Source organism: Xiphophorus couchianus, chromosome 16, assembly GCF_001444195.1.
Source record: "Xiphophorus couchianus chromosome 16, X_couchianus-1.0, whole genome shotgun sequence".
Taxonomy (NCBI): Eukaryota; Metazoa; Chordata; class Actinopteri; order Cyprinodontiformes; family Poeciliidae; genus Xiphophorus; species Xiphophorus couchianus.
Genome location: NC_040243.1, coordinates 716259 through 732484, shown reverse-complemented (window position 1 = coordinate 732484; position 16226 = coordinate 716259). Strand labels below are relative to the sequence as shown.

Below are 16226 nucleotides of genomic sequence, written 5' to 3'. Positions count from 1 at the left end.
GGTGGTGTACAGGGTGGTGGTGGTGTACAGGGTGGTGGTGGTGGTGTACAGGGTGGTGGTGGTGTACAGGGTGGTGGTGGTGGTGGTGGTGTACAGGGTGGTGGTGGTGGTGTACAGGGTGGTGGTGGTGGTGTACAGGGTGGTGGTGGTGTACAGGGTGGTGGTGGTGGTGTACAGGGTGGTGGTGGTGTACAGGCTGGTGGTGGTGGTGTACAGGGTGGTGGTGGTGGTGTACAGGGTGGTGGTGGTGTACAGGCTGGTGGTGGTGGTGTACAGGGTGGTGGTGGTGTACAGGCTGGTGGTGGTGGTGTACAGGGTGGTGGTGGTGGTGGTGTACAGGCTGGTGGTGGTGGTGTACAGGGTGGTGGTGGTGGTGTACAGGGTGGTGGTGGTGGTGTACAGGGTGGTGGTGGTGGTGGTGTACAGGGTGGTGGTGGTGGTGTACAGGGTGGTGGTGGTGGTGGTGTACAGGGTGGTGGTGGTGGTGGTGTACAGGGTGGTGGTGGTGTACAGGCTGGTGGTGGTGGTGTACAGGGTGGTGGTGGTGGTGGTGTACAGGCTGGTGGTGGTGGTGTACAGGGTGGTGGTGGTGTACAGGGTGGTGGTGGTGGTGTACAGGGTGGTGGTGGTGTACAGGGTGGTGGTGGTGGTGGTGTACAGGCTGGTGGTGGTGTACAGGCTGGTGGTGGTGGTGTACAGGGTGGTGGTGGTGGTGGTGTACAGGCTGGTGGTGGTGGTGTACAGGGTGGTGGTGGTGTACAGGGTGGTGGTGGTGGTGTACAGGGTGGTGGTGGTGGTGGTGTACAGGGTGGTGGTGGTGGTGGTGTACAGGGTGGTGGTGGTGGTGTACAGGGTGGTGGTGGTGTACAGGGTGGTGGTGGTGGTGTACAGGGTGGTGGTGGTGGTGTACAGGGTGGTGGTGGTGTACAGGGTGGTGGTGGTGGTGTACAGGGTGGTGGTGGTGGTGTACAGGGTGGTGGTGGTGTACAGGAAGGCAGACAAAGCCCATTGCATCGTGTTTGACGCCACTGAGATCGATGCAGGAGAAATCATTGTTCTTGTGAGCTTCACTCAGGATCACGGTTACATGGAGATCCCTGATTATGTAACGGAAACAGCAGAAGAATGATTTGGAGCAAAATATTGTTCTGATCTTCAGCCAGACAAGTGTGAGTACAAACATGAGCGTGAACATATCAGCGGTCTTAGTTCTGGTTCTTCTACTGTGATTCTCTATCAGTAGGCCAGAGTAACTCATGGCTCCTCTGGTGAAGATGTGGTGGAGGACCCAGCCGCTCCGCACCGGGCCCACTGTCACTGGGGCCGTTCTCTCGGGAAGGCTTCGGTGCGTTACTCCAGAAAGATTCCTGTCTGCTCTGAAGATGAATGTCAGAACGGCGGCGCATGTGAGAGGATTCTGGACTCCAACCAGGATCTGCAGGTGTAGGAACAGATACTAGGAGGACGTGAGCTCGACCCCCATCAGAACCGTAGAGGACGGGCTGAGAACCCTGGAGTCCAAACTGGAAGAAGTCATGAAGAAATGTCAGATTCTGCAGATTATTGATGATTCAACCTGAAACTGGTACCTGAAAAACACCTGAAAGCATCTCTGATGGCAAAAAGCAAGAGCTGATAGTCCTTCATTAACACATGAAACTCAACAAACCACCAGCAGGTGGCGCCATAGTAAACATGAAACCACATCTAAAGAGTTTCTGGTCCTCAGCTGGTTTTGGTCGTTTGGTACCAGAACTTTGTCCCGAAGGAAAATGAAGTTATAGATTCAAACAGATTTCAGATAATATCTGGAAAATTATCACCAATAAAAACCTCTGAATGTTGTGCCAATGTTCTGCTCATTATTTCTACTATAATGGATATATTATTTCTTTTTCTTTTTAGCTCCGACTTAAACAGGTCATTGGGAACTAACTATTTAGCTTCATAACTAAATATTTCATTTGAAACCCTGAAACAGAAATCTCTCTCCCTGCATGTCAACAAAAGCTGCATTGCTCCTCTCTGCACCAGGAATGAAGAGGTTAACCTCCAGCTGCGTCCATGTCAGCCTGTCTCACTCTGGAAAAAATGATTAGTTTAGAACAATGTTTCTGTAAAGCTCAGTAAGTGCAGGATCCTGTTCCTTTGGGTTTTCTCTTGCCAGCAGGGGGCAGTGTAAGCCTTGATTGCTCCAGAAATGGAAGAGAATATGAGGGAGAAAGACTGAAACCACTAATAAAAAAAGTAAAAGTTTATTTATATGGCATATTTCTGGACAAACATCACAAAGGGTTGTAATAATGCTCAGACACACTAAGCATTATAAGTGAGTCTGAAGTGTTGCTGGTGTTGAATGCATGGGAATAAATGTCAAATGGTGCCTATAAATGAATTATTTTAATATGTACTTTTATCAAACTGATTTTCACACAAGTGAATTTTCCATCTGTGCATATTTTCTTTGTGGTTTTTAGTTTTCAGATCAAAATTAAGATGTCTGACTTTCCAGGCTGTTAAACGACCTGAGAAACTCCGATGTTTCATTAGCTTACAAAGCAGAGGGTCTGATGAAGCTTTCTGAATTTATGGAAGCTGGTCTGCTTTGACTGTAACAGAAAGTTTATCTTCTGTGTTTCAGCGTTTGCAGATTATCCAGGATTTTCATAAATTCTCTGCCGCCTTCAGCTCCACCAGGATCAGAGGAATATTTTATAAAACAAATGATGGGAAATGATTCCCCAGATAACAGGATGACAACATATCAGCGTAGCGTACCGTTGAGTGATGGGGATGGATGGACGGACGGACAGAGTATTGCAAGAGGGTGGAGGAGGTCTGACTGTACACTAACCCCCCCTGCTGCCCACAGATATGATATTTTATTTACATAATTATACATAAAATCCACTCTCAGTAATAATGTGTCTATCTGAGGATTCCTCTGGTCATTATCTTTCATTAGAGCCTCATTGATGCCTCATGTATGTTGAAGTTTGTATATCAGATGTTGTCCAGATGTCTTTATTCAGAAAGAGGCCAAGCTTTGCATGGACTCCAAATTGTTCAAGAGCAGCAGCTGATTTAATCTGGGTTTAACTTTTCAGCCGTTTTTGGTGATATAGGGGGCGAGAGTCAAGGGGTTAATTTCTTTTAATCAAATTTTATTTGTACAGCCCATTTCAGCAGGAAGGCATTTCAAAGAGCTTTTGTCAGGTTTGACACCTATTGAAGACAAGTTGAACAACACAGAAAAGATGAGAGTTAGATTCTTTGTTTCTCGCGAGGAGAACGGACAGAGATGTGTTTACAGTTACAAATCTCCAACCGCTCTGAAACACATTTGTCCGCTCCTCTCTTTTTATTACTTTCAGAGTCCCTATCACAGAGAGCACTGCAGCTCTAAAGGGTGGGGACAAAGCATTTTAGTTGCAGTGCTAATGACAATCACTAACTAAACACATGTTATCTTGCATTAAACACAGAGTAAAAACAGAACAGGTCGTATATCTTCAAGGCGACGGTTCTTCAGCTATCTAATAGTTCAAAGGAAGAAGAAGTCCTGGTGAGTAATGAACCCCGTGAGCTCGGTTATCACTGCTTCTCTTCAGGGAGGCCCTCTTGTGAAGATGGAGATAAAGTAGATCAAAACATACAGAAACAGTCTTTATGTTTAGGGAAAAGAAAACAATCAAGGAACATCAAATATGAAACACTATTGTTATAAAGGAAACAACAAATATGTAGAAGCCTAAATTCAGTTTTTGTTCATTCAGACTTTAGGATAAGTTATGTTCATATTTCTTATTATAATTTGTGTATTTGGATAAAGATGTTAACTAGTTGGATCTATTGCATAGTAATTTACCATATTTGGATACACTAATGTCTTGCAAATTTGCATATCTAATTGGAATTAAGGATTTTTAGGGTGTGGCTAACCAGAGTCTGTTGGGCAGTTGGAGTGGAGCCACACAGTTTTTTGACCTCACTCTCTTTCCTTTTAAATTGTCGTTTCTTTATTTTTTATTTTTCATGGAAAGATAACCTTTGTACCGTTTTTATTATTATTTCTGAAGTAAACCATATTAAGAGGATCCAGTCCTTTTTCTTTTTTGGTTGTCGTTTTTTCGTCATCAAGTGGACTGAATGGGAAAGACGGAGAGTGTCAAGCTTATGGCTCCTTTATTTAGGAAATTACAAAATACATTTCACCTAACAGCTTTACATCATAAAAACACAAAGTCATGCTGTCATGTTGGCGTAAAAGCTTTTGCCCACATGCAGAACACCACAGGGAACAGAAATCAGTTAAAGATTTTTTTATTGAAGCAAAGTAATGTGATGGGGATCCTGGGGTGGAGTCGGGAAGACAGCGGAAAACTGCAGAACAGGAGGAGATGGTGAGTTCGGGTCAACTGGGAAACGGGAGTTACAATGGGAACAGACCGGTTCTTACTTGGGAAAGAATGATCACAATCAGGGAGGTAGTCTGTGGGTTCCAGGCTGAAGTCAATGGATCCAGCTTCCATAAACGAGCGGGATCCTAGGCAAGGAGGCTGCGGTGGAGGGCGGGCAGGTAAGCGATGACTTGACGGAGGTGGAGGTGAGGTCCGACTGCCAGCTGATGACAACTGAGAATCTTGAGATCTGACGGGAGAGGTGAAGACGGGACTCGGGCAACCAGTGGGTACCATCCACGGCGTCACGAGGAGGGCTTTAACCAAAAAGCCAGGATGGAAGCTGATAGGTTTATTTTCATTCCTATCTAGCAAAGATTCAGACCAAGGCCATTGTCTTTTCTGCAGAAACGAGGGAAGATCCAAGACGCGACAAATCGCTGTAAAACACTGTCTGGGATCAACTCTGCCAGATCTTTCTCTGCATTTGGCTTTATTAGAAAATACAAGGAAGGAGGTTGGGCTTTTTCACATAGTCACACAAAGAATTTGACCAATGACCTTTTTCTACAGGGTGCTCTCAAACCTTCTGTGGGCATGCCCTTAAAAGGGCATGGCTGACCACAACTAATCAGTTACAGATGGAAGCTGATACCACAGGAATGTGCAAAGTCTCTAGCCTCCAGGCAAACATCCTACAAATGGTTAATAGTATTTCACAGAAGAAAAGAAGTCAAGTAACATCAAATAATAATATGAAAACATAACCTTTCAAATAAACTCACAAGTAAATAAACTTAGATAATTATTCTAACAGAAGCCACTCTGGAGAATCCAAATCGTCTCGAGGAGTAAACGATTCCTGAAGACCACAGAGGACAACGAAGAGTTACTTAGAGGAAAAAAGCTCAGAGGACTAACTCCGAGGGGCTTAGTGTACCAAGCAGGTAAAACACTCCGGCGTCGAAGTGCTGGCTGATAGGTATTTTCCTTTCGAACCTAAATAAAAGAAAGAACCACAGACAACGTATATGAATTTTATGTAGAGCTTTTGCAAAAGGAGAAGGCTCTGAGAACCTTTTCTCCGAGGAATCCACAGAGCATTCTGGGCTTCCTTACAACGGCTCCTGTTTTTATTGTCTAAGAAGGACAGGCAAGGGGGCAGTCAGGAAAAACAACAGAGGTCGTAAAGCTTCTAACCCAAACATCTAACAACCCAGTTCCAGATGTGATATCTGATCAAAGGTCTGAGCCCGGTTCAAATCTCGGTCAATACTGTCAAGAAAACAAAATACGACTGTTCACAGGTGGTTACTAAATTAGGAGGTGTTCTTGTAAAAGGGTTTAAAGTCTGAGAAACTCAGTGTTATCTATTTCTCGTAAAGTTGAACAGACAGTAGTGACCTCCAGGTCATTTAAAGAAGAGAACACTTTAAACAGAAAATCACAAAGATCTATAGACTTAATGTGAACTAGAGTAAGAATAAAATGATAATACCAAAAAATCTCTAACACTGGCAGTCAGCTTCTTTAACCCCCAGAGGATGATGAGATGATGACCGCCAGGTGCGTAAAACCCATGGGCGCGCCTCCCAGGTAGACAGCCTCTGGCTCCATCTAGTGGGCCAGTGATGCTACAGACTGACACCAGGAAGAGGGGAAAAGAAAAACAAAAGGAAAAAAAGGACCAAGACCCCCAGAACCCAACACATGCAACATAGAATCAACAATCAAACATGACATTAAATTGTTAAATTCAGAATTTATTACGTTTCAAATCTAAACTGGTTGGTTTTTAGTTGAGATTTAAAGGATCTCAGTGTTTCAGCTGTTTTACAGTTTTCTGGAAGTTGGTTCCAGATTTGTGGTGCATAGAAGCTGAACGCTGCTTCTCCTCGTTTGGTTCTGGTTCTGGGGATGCAGAGCAGAACCAGAACCAGAACCTGAACCAGAACTTGAGGGGTCTGGAAGGTTGATCCAGCAGCAGATCTTTAATGTGTTGTGGTTCTGATCCGTTCAGTGATTCAGTGATTTATAAACTAACAGGATTTAAAGTTTATTCTCTGAGCTCCAGGGAGCCAGTGGAGGTTCTGGAGAACTGGGTTTATGTCTCTATCCTCCTGGTTCTGGTTCTGGTCAGAACTCCAGCAGCAACGTTCTGGATCAGCTGCAGCTGGAGGATTGATTTGTTGGACAGAAGCTGCTGCAGGAATCAATGCGACTGAAGATAAACAGCTTATATAGGCGTTATATAAGTTACAGCTTATATAACTTACAGGTTATATAAGTTAGATATGATTTATCGAAACAACAGTTTGTTTAGTTTTTCTTCCTGGATGAGTTTCTCTAGATCTCACTGAGACATCGGTCCTCTAGATGTTCTTCAGGTGACAGAAGGCCGACTTTGTGACCGTCTTTATGTGGCTCTGGAGCAGTGGCGCAAAAAGTGGCTATGCAGTGTATGCAACGCATAGGGGCGCTGCACTAGAGTGGGAAATTATTTTTTCTAGCCAGCATTTTATGTACTTAACAGCTGTTTGTGTATGAAATGATCAATAACAGAGGAACAGCACTGACTAGGCGTCTCTCCCATACAGGCAGCCTGGCCAGCGGCCCTTCAAAGCGCTGAGGCCCGTTTTTTCTTTTAAATTTGTAGTAAAGCCTCGACAACAGGGAGCTAAAGATGGCGCAGAAAAAACTGGGGGCCACAAAACAGAAAACTGAAGAGGGGGAAGGATAAAGATGTTGGAGAGACAAAGAAAAGCTTTTCAAAGTGGCTGAAAGACAGAAGGTAAGAAATGTCAGAGTATCAACTAGAGAGTTAAATATTCAGGTTAGCTTAAGCTAGGCTACAATGACAGGCGGTTGCTGTATTGAACCAAAATGGGACGCGATTTATTCCGTATTGCTATAATGTCTGATAGACGCACCTATCACACACACCTCAACAATAAGTGTAATAATAATGACCAAAACAAAACACGGAAATATTAAGGTCATATAGGGTTATAGGGTCGTTTCGGGACCTACATAGGACCCCTCCCTCCCTCTGCCCCACGAACTGCCGCTGTTGTCACGGTTGCTTAGAGACGGTTGCTACGCAGCCGCGGTGAGCTGCTATCAACCCGAGTCTTTTTAAAATGTCCTCCGATAAAACACCGTCCTTAAAGTAAAACCTCTGGAAAACACACAGACGGGGAAGAAACAGGCTAAACGATCAGTGAAGTTTAATAGGAGCAATAAAATAAATGTGTATCGATATTCAGTGGGTTTGATATCAGACAGAATGGATCAGGAGAGGAACCGCAGACCCGTCAGAACCTAAAGAACCCAAAGAACCTAAAGAACCCAAAGAACCAGACATCAGTCTCTTCATCCATCAATCATTTCCTGAGACCGAAAAATAATATAAATGGCAATTTATAGAACAAATCATACAAATAGATTAATAGTAAATAAATAAATATTGTGAAGAGATCATTAAAGGATTGTGTAGGAAAAACGTTGATATCTTTTATAAATACAGTGTTTTGTGGTCAATATTATTTCACCGTTTTATTAATGTGGGTTGCCAGTTTGGACCAGGTTTCCTTTAAGAATGATAGAAAACATGCTAACAAAGAGCCTCAGACCTGCAGACACAGGATAACAGACGAGGCTCTTTGGCTCAAATATATGAAATTATGAAATATTTCCCTGTTTTTTGTTTCATTCTTTTTTAATTGCCCTGTAGGCAGCAATTTATTCACATATATGTACATTTATTATTATTGATACTTTAATTAAAAATGAGTTGTACAAGTTTATGTCGGGGCGACGACGACATGTTCGTCAGAAAGTATGTAGTTGCGCCCCTCCTCTGAAGGTACAGGTCAGAGGTCATCACTACTCCCAGGTTTCAGGCTGATTGCTAGGTTATAGTTATAATTGAAGCTGTGCATTGACTCTAAATCTAAAACTAGATCTATAACTCTACATCTATAACTCTAGATTGTTCCTCTTTAGGTCCAAAGAAAATAACTTCAGTTTTGTTTCTGTTCAGCTGGATAAAGTTTTGTCTCATCCACACATTGATCTGTTCTAAGCATCTGTTCAGTGATTGGATGGGGTCAAAGGTCACCTGGTGACATCGTTGTGCAGCGCTGTATCATCAGTGTAGTTATGGTAGCTGATATTATTTCCTGTTATAACCTGAGCCAGTGGGAGCTTATAGATATTGAATAAGCAGAGTCCTAGGATTGAACCTTGGGGTTCCCCACAAACCAGTTGAGCACTGGTTTGATGTGGATGTTTGAAACAGCAGTCAAGTGGCTTCATGTCCTCATCATCAGCTGGTTTGGAGGAAGCAACATTTTACAGCCGGTGATTTGACTATTGTCTCCATTTTCCTGGTTTCTGACTAGAAGTGGTTTGTTTATGAAAACCCAGCCCAGTTTTCCTTCCCCTCCTGATAAAATTAGTCTGATATGACTGTTATATAACTTATCTAAACAACAGTTTGTTTTGTTTTTCTTCCTGCCTTTTCTAAACTGCCATAATTATTTAACCGTTAAGAGACCAAATTCAGCAATTAGACGCCAAAGCTTTCTATGTGTTCTGTGAATAATAGGGTGCTTTTATTTAAAATATTTTCATGTCCTGTTTTTGTCACAAAACTGAACATCTTCATAAGACATCAACACACATAAAAAACTGAATACATCCAGACTTACATTAAGGTAATTTTACGTTGAACGCAGAGCAAAACTGTGGTGGAGAAATAAACACATTTAATATCCAGGAGGAGCAACGACAGGAATGAACAAACCAAGGAAACCAAGGAGCCTAATTACTGACGGCTGGTTGATCAACCTGATCAGATATCAAACAATGACATTATATGGCAAGACCTTTTGAACAATAATGAATACAAGGCAGTGAACCATATATATGCCAAGAGGTAAATGAACATGGAACAGTTTGTGTATTTTCTGTTTGCATCAAAATACAAACAGAAAAGAACCAAGTGGCTTACAGGAGCTGGACTTACTGTTTCTGTGAAAGAATCAGTTGATATTAATGAACAGCTACTCATATTCTCCCAGTGCTTATCTCTTTGAAATGAACACTTTGGCTCATTTCATGAAATTGGACCATCCTCTGAACCTTGTTTTCCACCACTTTTTCTGACTCCAGGCTTGAACTGTTGAGTCGACAGCATGACAAACACTTTTTACGTTTCAGAACTAATATCAGCACCAAAACAAACAAAAAAATCAAAATAGAAATACTGCCGCCGATCATGAGTAACTGTTTATACTCGATTATGCTGGTTGGGCCTAACTGAGGCCCAACCAGCATAATCAACATTGTCATGTTGATTATTTTATCACATGTGTCTCCATAGTAACCGTCCTGACACTCACAGAACCACTCGTTGGATCTGACCAGCCTCTTGCATTTTCCGTTATTCTGACATTGATTGGTGACACAGACAGACGAGTGTCTGGAGTAATGAAAAGAAATCCAACTTTCATATCCATCCCAGTAACACTTCACTCTGTGAAACGGCTCTGGAACCTCTACAAACTGATTTCTATATGCAACTTGTGTAACTTCAACATATTTTTTCAAAGGAATAAAAATTCCATAATCAAGATCCTTTGAATGCCATATATGGCTGCATCTCTGTGCTGTCACTTTGATTTCACATTTCTTATCTTCAAAACACTCTCTGGCTATATCCTTCACTTGATCAACATCCATCATATCTGCCTTCACAGTGGAGCTTATGCCCACTACAAACTTATCAGTTGTGAAGGTAAACTCAGTGTAAAGCTTGTGATTTGTGGACTGGCTGCTGTCAAACACCACCACCACCCAGCTGTACCAGCTGTACTTGTCGTCCAAAGCTCGTTTCACCTTAGCAGCGAGGGACGCTTCGTCAGAACTGTGATCTTTGATGATTTCATCCACGTCTTTCTCCAAGTATTGTTTGTGGTTGTTGAGGCAGAACTCCACAGCTGATAGCTGAGCCTCAGAAACCTTTTTGAACATCTGTACATGTTCAGCTTCTTTGCTTTTAGTGTTGACATCAGTGAGTTTCCAGTAGAACTGGGTGAGAACCATTCCCTTCCAAAACAAGCTGCTCAAGTACAAGTTATATCTGCCAACCACAGAAACGTCACATTTAAACTTCTCCTTCAGCAGATCGTTGATGTTTTCGCTCAGAGACATGCCCTCCACTGTTAGGTAGTGGTAAAAATTCAACACACTGGACTCAGTTCCTTGTCTTTCATAGAAGCTGGTGAAGGCTTTAATGTGTTGGTTTGTTTCCTCAGGACTCGGTGATTCCCTTCTATCCATAAACTCACTAAACTTCTTCCAGGTATTGAGGATGATACGTTCGTCTTGGGAGTAGACGCTGGCATAGTTGTGCCATTTTACATCTGTTGCCAGGTTGGAGATCTTAATGTAGAGAGAGTCTAGTTTCTGGTTCACCTCAGCAAAGCCTTTCTTCACCTCATTCAGCACCGGGTTTTCCTCAGGCATAAAGACCAGGATCATGTTGATGACTGAGGAGACTACAGGTGCAAAAGCAGCAAAGCTGGAAATGCCCTTCATGACTGCTGTCAGCTTCGTAGAGTCGATGCTTTCCATGTTGTCTTTGAGAAGAAAGAGGGACTCTTTCCCAAAATTTAGGATCTTGTCTGTTTTCTCTTTACTTCCAGACGGCAGCTGCAAGCCGACAGCTGAGGTCAAAGGATCTGACCGCACACAGTGAAGGACGATCATTGAAGCCAACAGCAACAAAGCTGACCTCTTTAGAGCCATGGCTGCAACACATAAACAAGAAACAGTCAATCAGCACCGTTGTATAAAACACAGATTATGGAAAGCTTCATTTAAAGCAGGAAACACATCACCTGATGTTTGAGCCCAGAATGAGCGATAAGAAGAACCCAGAGAGGTAAAGTTCTGGTTGTTGGTATTTAATCATATGAATAATCATGCACTCAGATATGACATTCTAAGCTGAATAATTTTTTAAATATATATATATTTATTAGGTTTTCAGAATATAACATACATAAATCATACATGAGAGTATGAAGCATATATATATACATATACACATATTCACGCAGACTTACATACACACGCATGTATGCAACAAAATCCTGTATGAAAGCAGTATACTCTTATCAATCCAGTAATAAAAATAAAGACGTACAATAACCAAAAAAAAGAAACAAAAATTAATAACAGCAAGTCAGGAAAATTATCCAAAGAGTTGATTACACTGCATTGAGTACAATTTCTGCTTAAGGACGTTATTATCTGTCCGTAAGGTGGCATACTATGAAACTGAGCGAGTGTCGGGGTCGACCTTGGATCGAGAAAGATGGTCCAAAACCGGCTGCCAGATACTACAGAACTTATTAGAGAAACCTACAACATCATATCGTAGCTTCTCCACATGGAGAATCTCAGTAAAGTCGCTCAACCACATTTTAAACTGAGGAACTTTGTCAGTTTTCCAAAGTCTCAATATTACTTTTTTGGCTATTACCATTCCATACACCACCGTCGTTTGCATAGAAATGCTGCAGTTCCTCAAAGAAGGAGAGCGTCCAAACAATGCAACCTGGGGGTCAGGAACCAACGCGCATCCATAAACCTTAGAAAACAAGTTGAAAACCTCACACCAATAATGAAAGAGCTTGGGGCATGTCCAGGACAAATGAGACAGGGAGCCATCCGCAGACTTACATTTATCACACTTTGAAGATGTTGAAGGAAATATTCTGTGCAGTTCAACTTTAGAATAGTGAAGTCTATGAAACACCTTGAACTGAATTAACTGGTGTCTTACATTGATAGAGGATCCGAATCCTCCCAGACCTCACTCCCAGACCTCACTCCCAGACCTCACTCCCGATCCACAAACCCAGCTCCTCCTCCCATGCAGCCCTCAAGGAGTCTGTGGTAAAGTTAATTCGCTCTGCAAAGACGTCAACAAAACTCGTGATTAACTTGTTCGATCCTGGAGAGCCCAGCAGAATTTTGCAGAATTTATTTTCTTCCGGGAGAGATATGAAATTCGGAATATTAGTTCGAACATAGTTTCTAACTTGCAAATATCTGAAGAAATCCGTATCCAGAAGGGAAAAATAGCTCTTCAGCAAATGAAGCAAACTTTTTGTTAATGTACAAGTTTTTCAGAGTATTAAGGCCTTTCAGTCTCCAGTTTTTAAAGGACGTATCCGATAGTGATGGGGGAAAAGCATGGTTACAGTAAACTGGGGCGTGAACTGAGGTCTCCGGTAACTTACAGTGCAACTTAATTTGTTTCCATATTTTCACAGAATTTAAAACGATCAAATTATTTACCCCACTAATGGCGGGAGATATCGGTGCTGCGAAGAGAAGAGAGCTGTCAGTAACACCACTTCTTTCAATAGCCACCCATGGGGGGGAATTTGCAGACAATTCTTGAGCATCACCTTCCTGCCAGTATACCAGGGCTCTTGCATTCGCTGCCCAGTAATAATGCTGAAAACAGGGTAATCCCAATCCTCCCATCTCTGTTGGTTTATGTAAGTGAGTTTTTGATATTCTATGGGCTTTAAAGCCCCAAACAAAAGGCAGGATTATTGAGTCTAATGATTTTTAAAAAGCCTTTGTTAAAAAAATAGGCAGACCCTGAAAAAGATATAAAAATGCAGGTAAGGACACCATTTTAATAGCATTTATATGGCCCATCATCGACAGAGGAAATGTTCTCCATTTATCAGTGTCTTTCCAAAGATTCTCCACTTTTTCCAAAAAATTCAATTTGAAAATTTGTTTAGGGTCCTTTGGCAGAATACCCCAAGATATTTCAGTTTGTCCGTTATTTTAAATAATAGGTTATCTAAGAAGTCGGAAGTGAGGCTTACACCCAGTGACATAAATTCACTCTTCTGCCAGTTAATAGTATGACCTGAAATCTCACCGAATGACTGAATAAGGTCTAGGAGAACTGGCACTGACTGCTCAGGATGTGACACGAAGACCACAACATCATCAGCATACAATGAAATGTGATAGTCAATGTTTCCCAATTGAATCGGTTTGATTAAGGGGTGTTTTCTAATACTAATGGCGAGGGGCTCCATAGCGACCGCGAAAAGCAAGGGGCTAAGGGGGCAACCCTGATGGGTCCCCCGGTGCAGTAGAAAGGGCTCTGACTTGTCCTGGTTTGTAAGGACAGAGGCAGATAGATGACCATACATTGTTTTAATTCAAGACACAAATTTATCACCAAACCCAAACTCCTCAAGTACAGTCAGGATGTAGGGCCACTCCAGTTGGTCAAATGCCTTTTCAGCATCAAGGCAAAGAGCCGCTCCCTGAAACCTACTGTCATATTTATGATACATAATGTTCATTAACCGTCTGATATTAAAAAATGAGAACCTATTAGGAACAAAGCCCGTTTGGTCCGGGTGTATAATAGAGGAAATATGTTTATTTAGTCTATTTGCCAGTACTTTAGCGAAGATTTTAATGTCAGAATTTACCTGAATCAAGAGAATGAGTAAACATCCTCCGAAGGAGAGGAGCGATCCTCTCGGCATATCGTTTATAAAGTTCAGTTCCAAAACCATCAGGCCCTGGGGCTTTGGCCTTGGGGAATGCTTTAATTACATCCAGGATCTCTTCCACAGTGATGTCTGCATTAAGAGCCTCACCAGCGGCTTCACTCATCTTTAGATCTTTGAGCCAGTTTGAGATATTTCCTTTTGCCTTAGACATGTACAGTCGTTCATAATATTCTATAAAGGAGTCATTTATACCTTTTGGATCAGTTATAATTTTTCCTGTCCTGGACTTAATTTTATGTATTGCCCTGTTGGCCTGCAAACCCTGCAGTTGACGAGCCAATAATCTGTGGGGCTTATCACTCAGCTCAAAGTGTTTCTGCTTAATTTTGAACAACTGATCAAGCACCTGTCTGGACACGATGGTGTTATATTCATATTTTAGAGCAAAAATGTTTTGTAAAGTCAAAGGGTCATTAGAGGACTTGTAGTTAAATTCTAAGCGTGCCAATTCAGTCTCAATTCCTGCGAGACGTTCTCGCCTTTTGTTTTTCAGAAACTTTTCGAAAGAAATAATATGGCCTCTGCCCTGTTTATGCCACACCCGTTTGTGCCTCTGTTTATGCCACCGCCCTGTAATGACTTGTTATGGTACACAGAAAATGTTCAACAGAATGGCCTCAAAGCACTCATGTGTTAGCCTGACAATGTATTGCAACATGTAAAATACTTTTTGAACAAGAAAAACAAACAAAAAAGTTACCCCCCTCCCCCCATCCCACTTTCCCAAACAAAGCGAGAATAAAAACCCCACATAGCAAAATAGAGGAAGCCGGGCCGTATGGGCCATACAAATACCGAACTAACGCCGCAAAAAGGCTCCTCTATCCACTCTAGCTGAATAATTTTAGCCTCATGCAGCATGTGGTTTTAATGTTAGGTAAAAGTAGACGTTTTGGAAAAGCTTACTGCGTCAGCTGACCGTAGAGCTGGCTTGTGGTCCAACAAGGTGTCCAGAGTTTGTTTTTGCAGGAAGAAATTGACCCTCAACATCTGAGAGGCCAGAGCCTCAAAGCTGCTCCTCCGAGTTGTGGAGAGTCAATGTTGTCTCAGCTCAGCAGGACATCACACATCATAGGAAGCTGGGCCACTCCCTCTGAATGCTTCATGTCTTTTTCACTTTACATACTTTGTCAATACCTGTATTAATTTTTTATCTAACATGTAAAAAATAACAGATATATTTTCTAAATAAAATGATATATTTTATCCATCTTTTTAAAGTTGCAGTTGCTCTACCTTACTGAGACCTAAACTACGTCAGGCCCCTGGACGGATCTCTACTGTAAAGAAACTTGCCTGAATGAATCCAGACGTCTCGTCTCAGGATGACGTAACTGGATCCTTTTTTCTGCTCTTCTACTTTGCCTTCCTGCCCTCCAGTTAGATATGATCTGTTATTGCTATTACTCCCTCTAGCCAAAACAAATATGCCACCAAACGAAAAGATCACACACTCTTAATATTTTTTGGACCGCCTTTGGCTTTGATCACGACATGCATTTGCTGTCGTTGTTCCAATAAGCTTCTGCAATGTCAGAACATTTATTTCCATCCAGTGTTGCGTTACTTTTTCCCCACTGCGTTGATGACGGCAGAGTCTGACCGCTGCACAGAGCCTTCTCCAGCTCATCCCAAAGACTCTCGTTGGGTTCAGGTCTGGACTCTCTGGTAGCTGATCCATGTTCAGTGAAACCTTTCATAATCTAGGCCAGATGAATCCTGGCATTGGAATCTTGGACTATGCCCGTGCCGTCAGGTAGTCAGCTGACTTCGGTTTTGAGCGCATACTGTTTTTGAACTTTGACCCGACCTCCTGCAGCAACACCAGATCATAGCACTGCCCCACAGCCTGCTACAGTCGGCACTAGGCATGATGGGTAATCACTTCACCTGCCTCTCTTCTTACCTGATGCGCCCATCACTCTGGAACTCTGGGTAAATCTGGACTTCCATTGCTCCAGAGTTTAATCTCTATGCTTCCTAGCAAACTGCCTCTGTTCTTCACTCATCTTCTTACAATTATAGATTGTTTTCAGTTACAAGGAACAAATACTTTTGAAAAAACCTTCACAGATGATTCTGGACCTGAAGAATCTGGAATCATCTGTTCCTGCAGGATTAATGCAGTTTGGGAGCAGGAGCGGCGAAACCGGGTCCGACCAGAACCGGGTCCGACCAGTCAGACTCCTTCACTTCA

At 42.4% G+C, this 16226-nt stretch overlaps 1 protein-coding gene and 1 long non-coding RNA gene across 4 annotated transcripts; one reads left to right on the top strand and one right to left on the bottom strand.

Moving 5' to 3' along the window:
* Nucleotides 1–922: 922 nt before the first annotated feature.
* Nucleotides 923–1851, top strand: LOC114159691 (uncharacterized). Its single transcript, XR_003598646.1, has 2 exons — nucleotides 923–1169; nucleotides 1241–1851. It is a non-coding gene; the product is annotated as an uncharacterized LOC114159691 (long non-coding RNA).
* A 7141-nt stretch (nucleotides 1852–8992) lies between these two features.
* On the bottom strand, nucleotides 8993–15754 carry LOC114159666 (uncharacterized). Of its 3 annotated transcripts, XM_028041724.1 has the most exons (3): nucleotides 14936–15053; nucleotides 12256–12384; nucleotides 8993–11215 (listed from the first exon to the last, which is right to left on the bottom strand). In XM_028041724.1, exon 3 carries the CDS (start codon nucleotides 11211–11213, stop codon nucleotides 9471–9473), a length of 1743 nt encoding a protein of 580 aa, XP_027897525.1. In that variant the 5' UTR covers nucleotides 11214–11215; nucleotides 12256–12384; nucleotides 14936–15053; the 3' UTR covers nucleotides 8993–9470. The 3 variants fall into 3 exon arrangements, with proteins under 3 accessions (XP_027897525.1, XP_027897523.1, XP_027897524.1); XM_028041722.1 differs by lacking the exons at nucleotides 12256–12384; nucleotides 14936–15053 and adding an exon at nucleotides 15597–15754; XM_028041723.1 differs by lacking the exon at nucleotides 12256–12384 and having other exon boundaries at nucleotides 14936–15072.
* Between the last annotated feature and the right edge of the window lie 472 nt (nucleotides 15755–16226).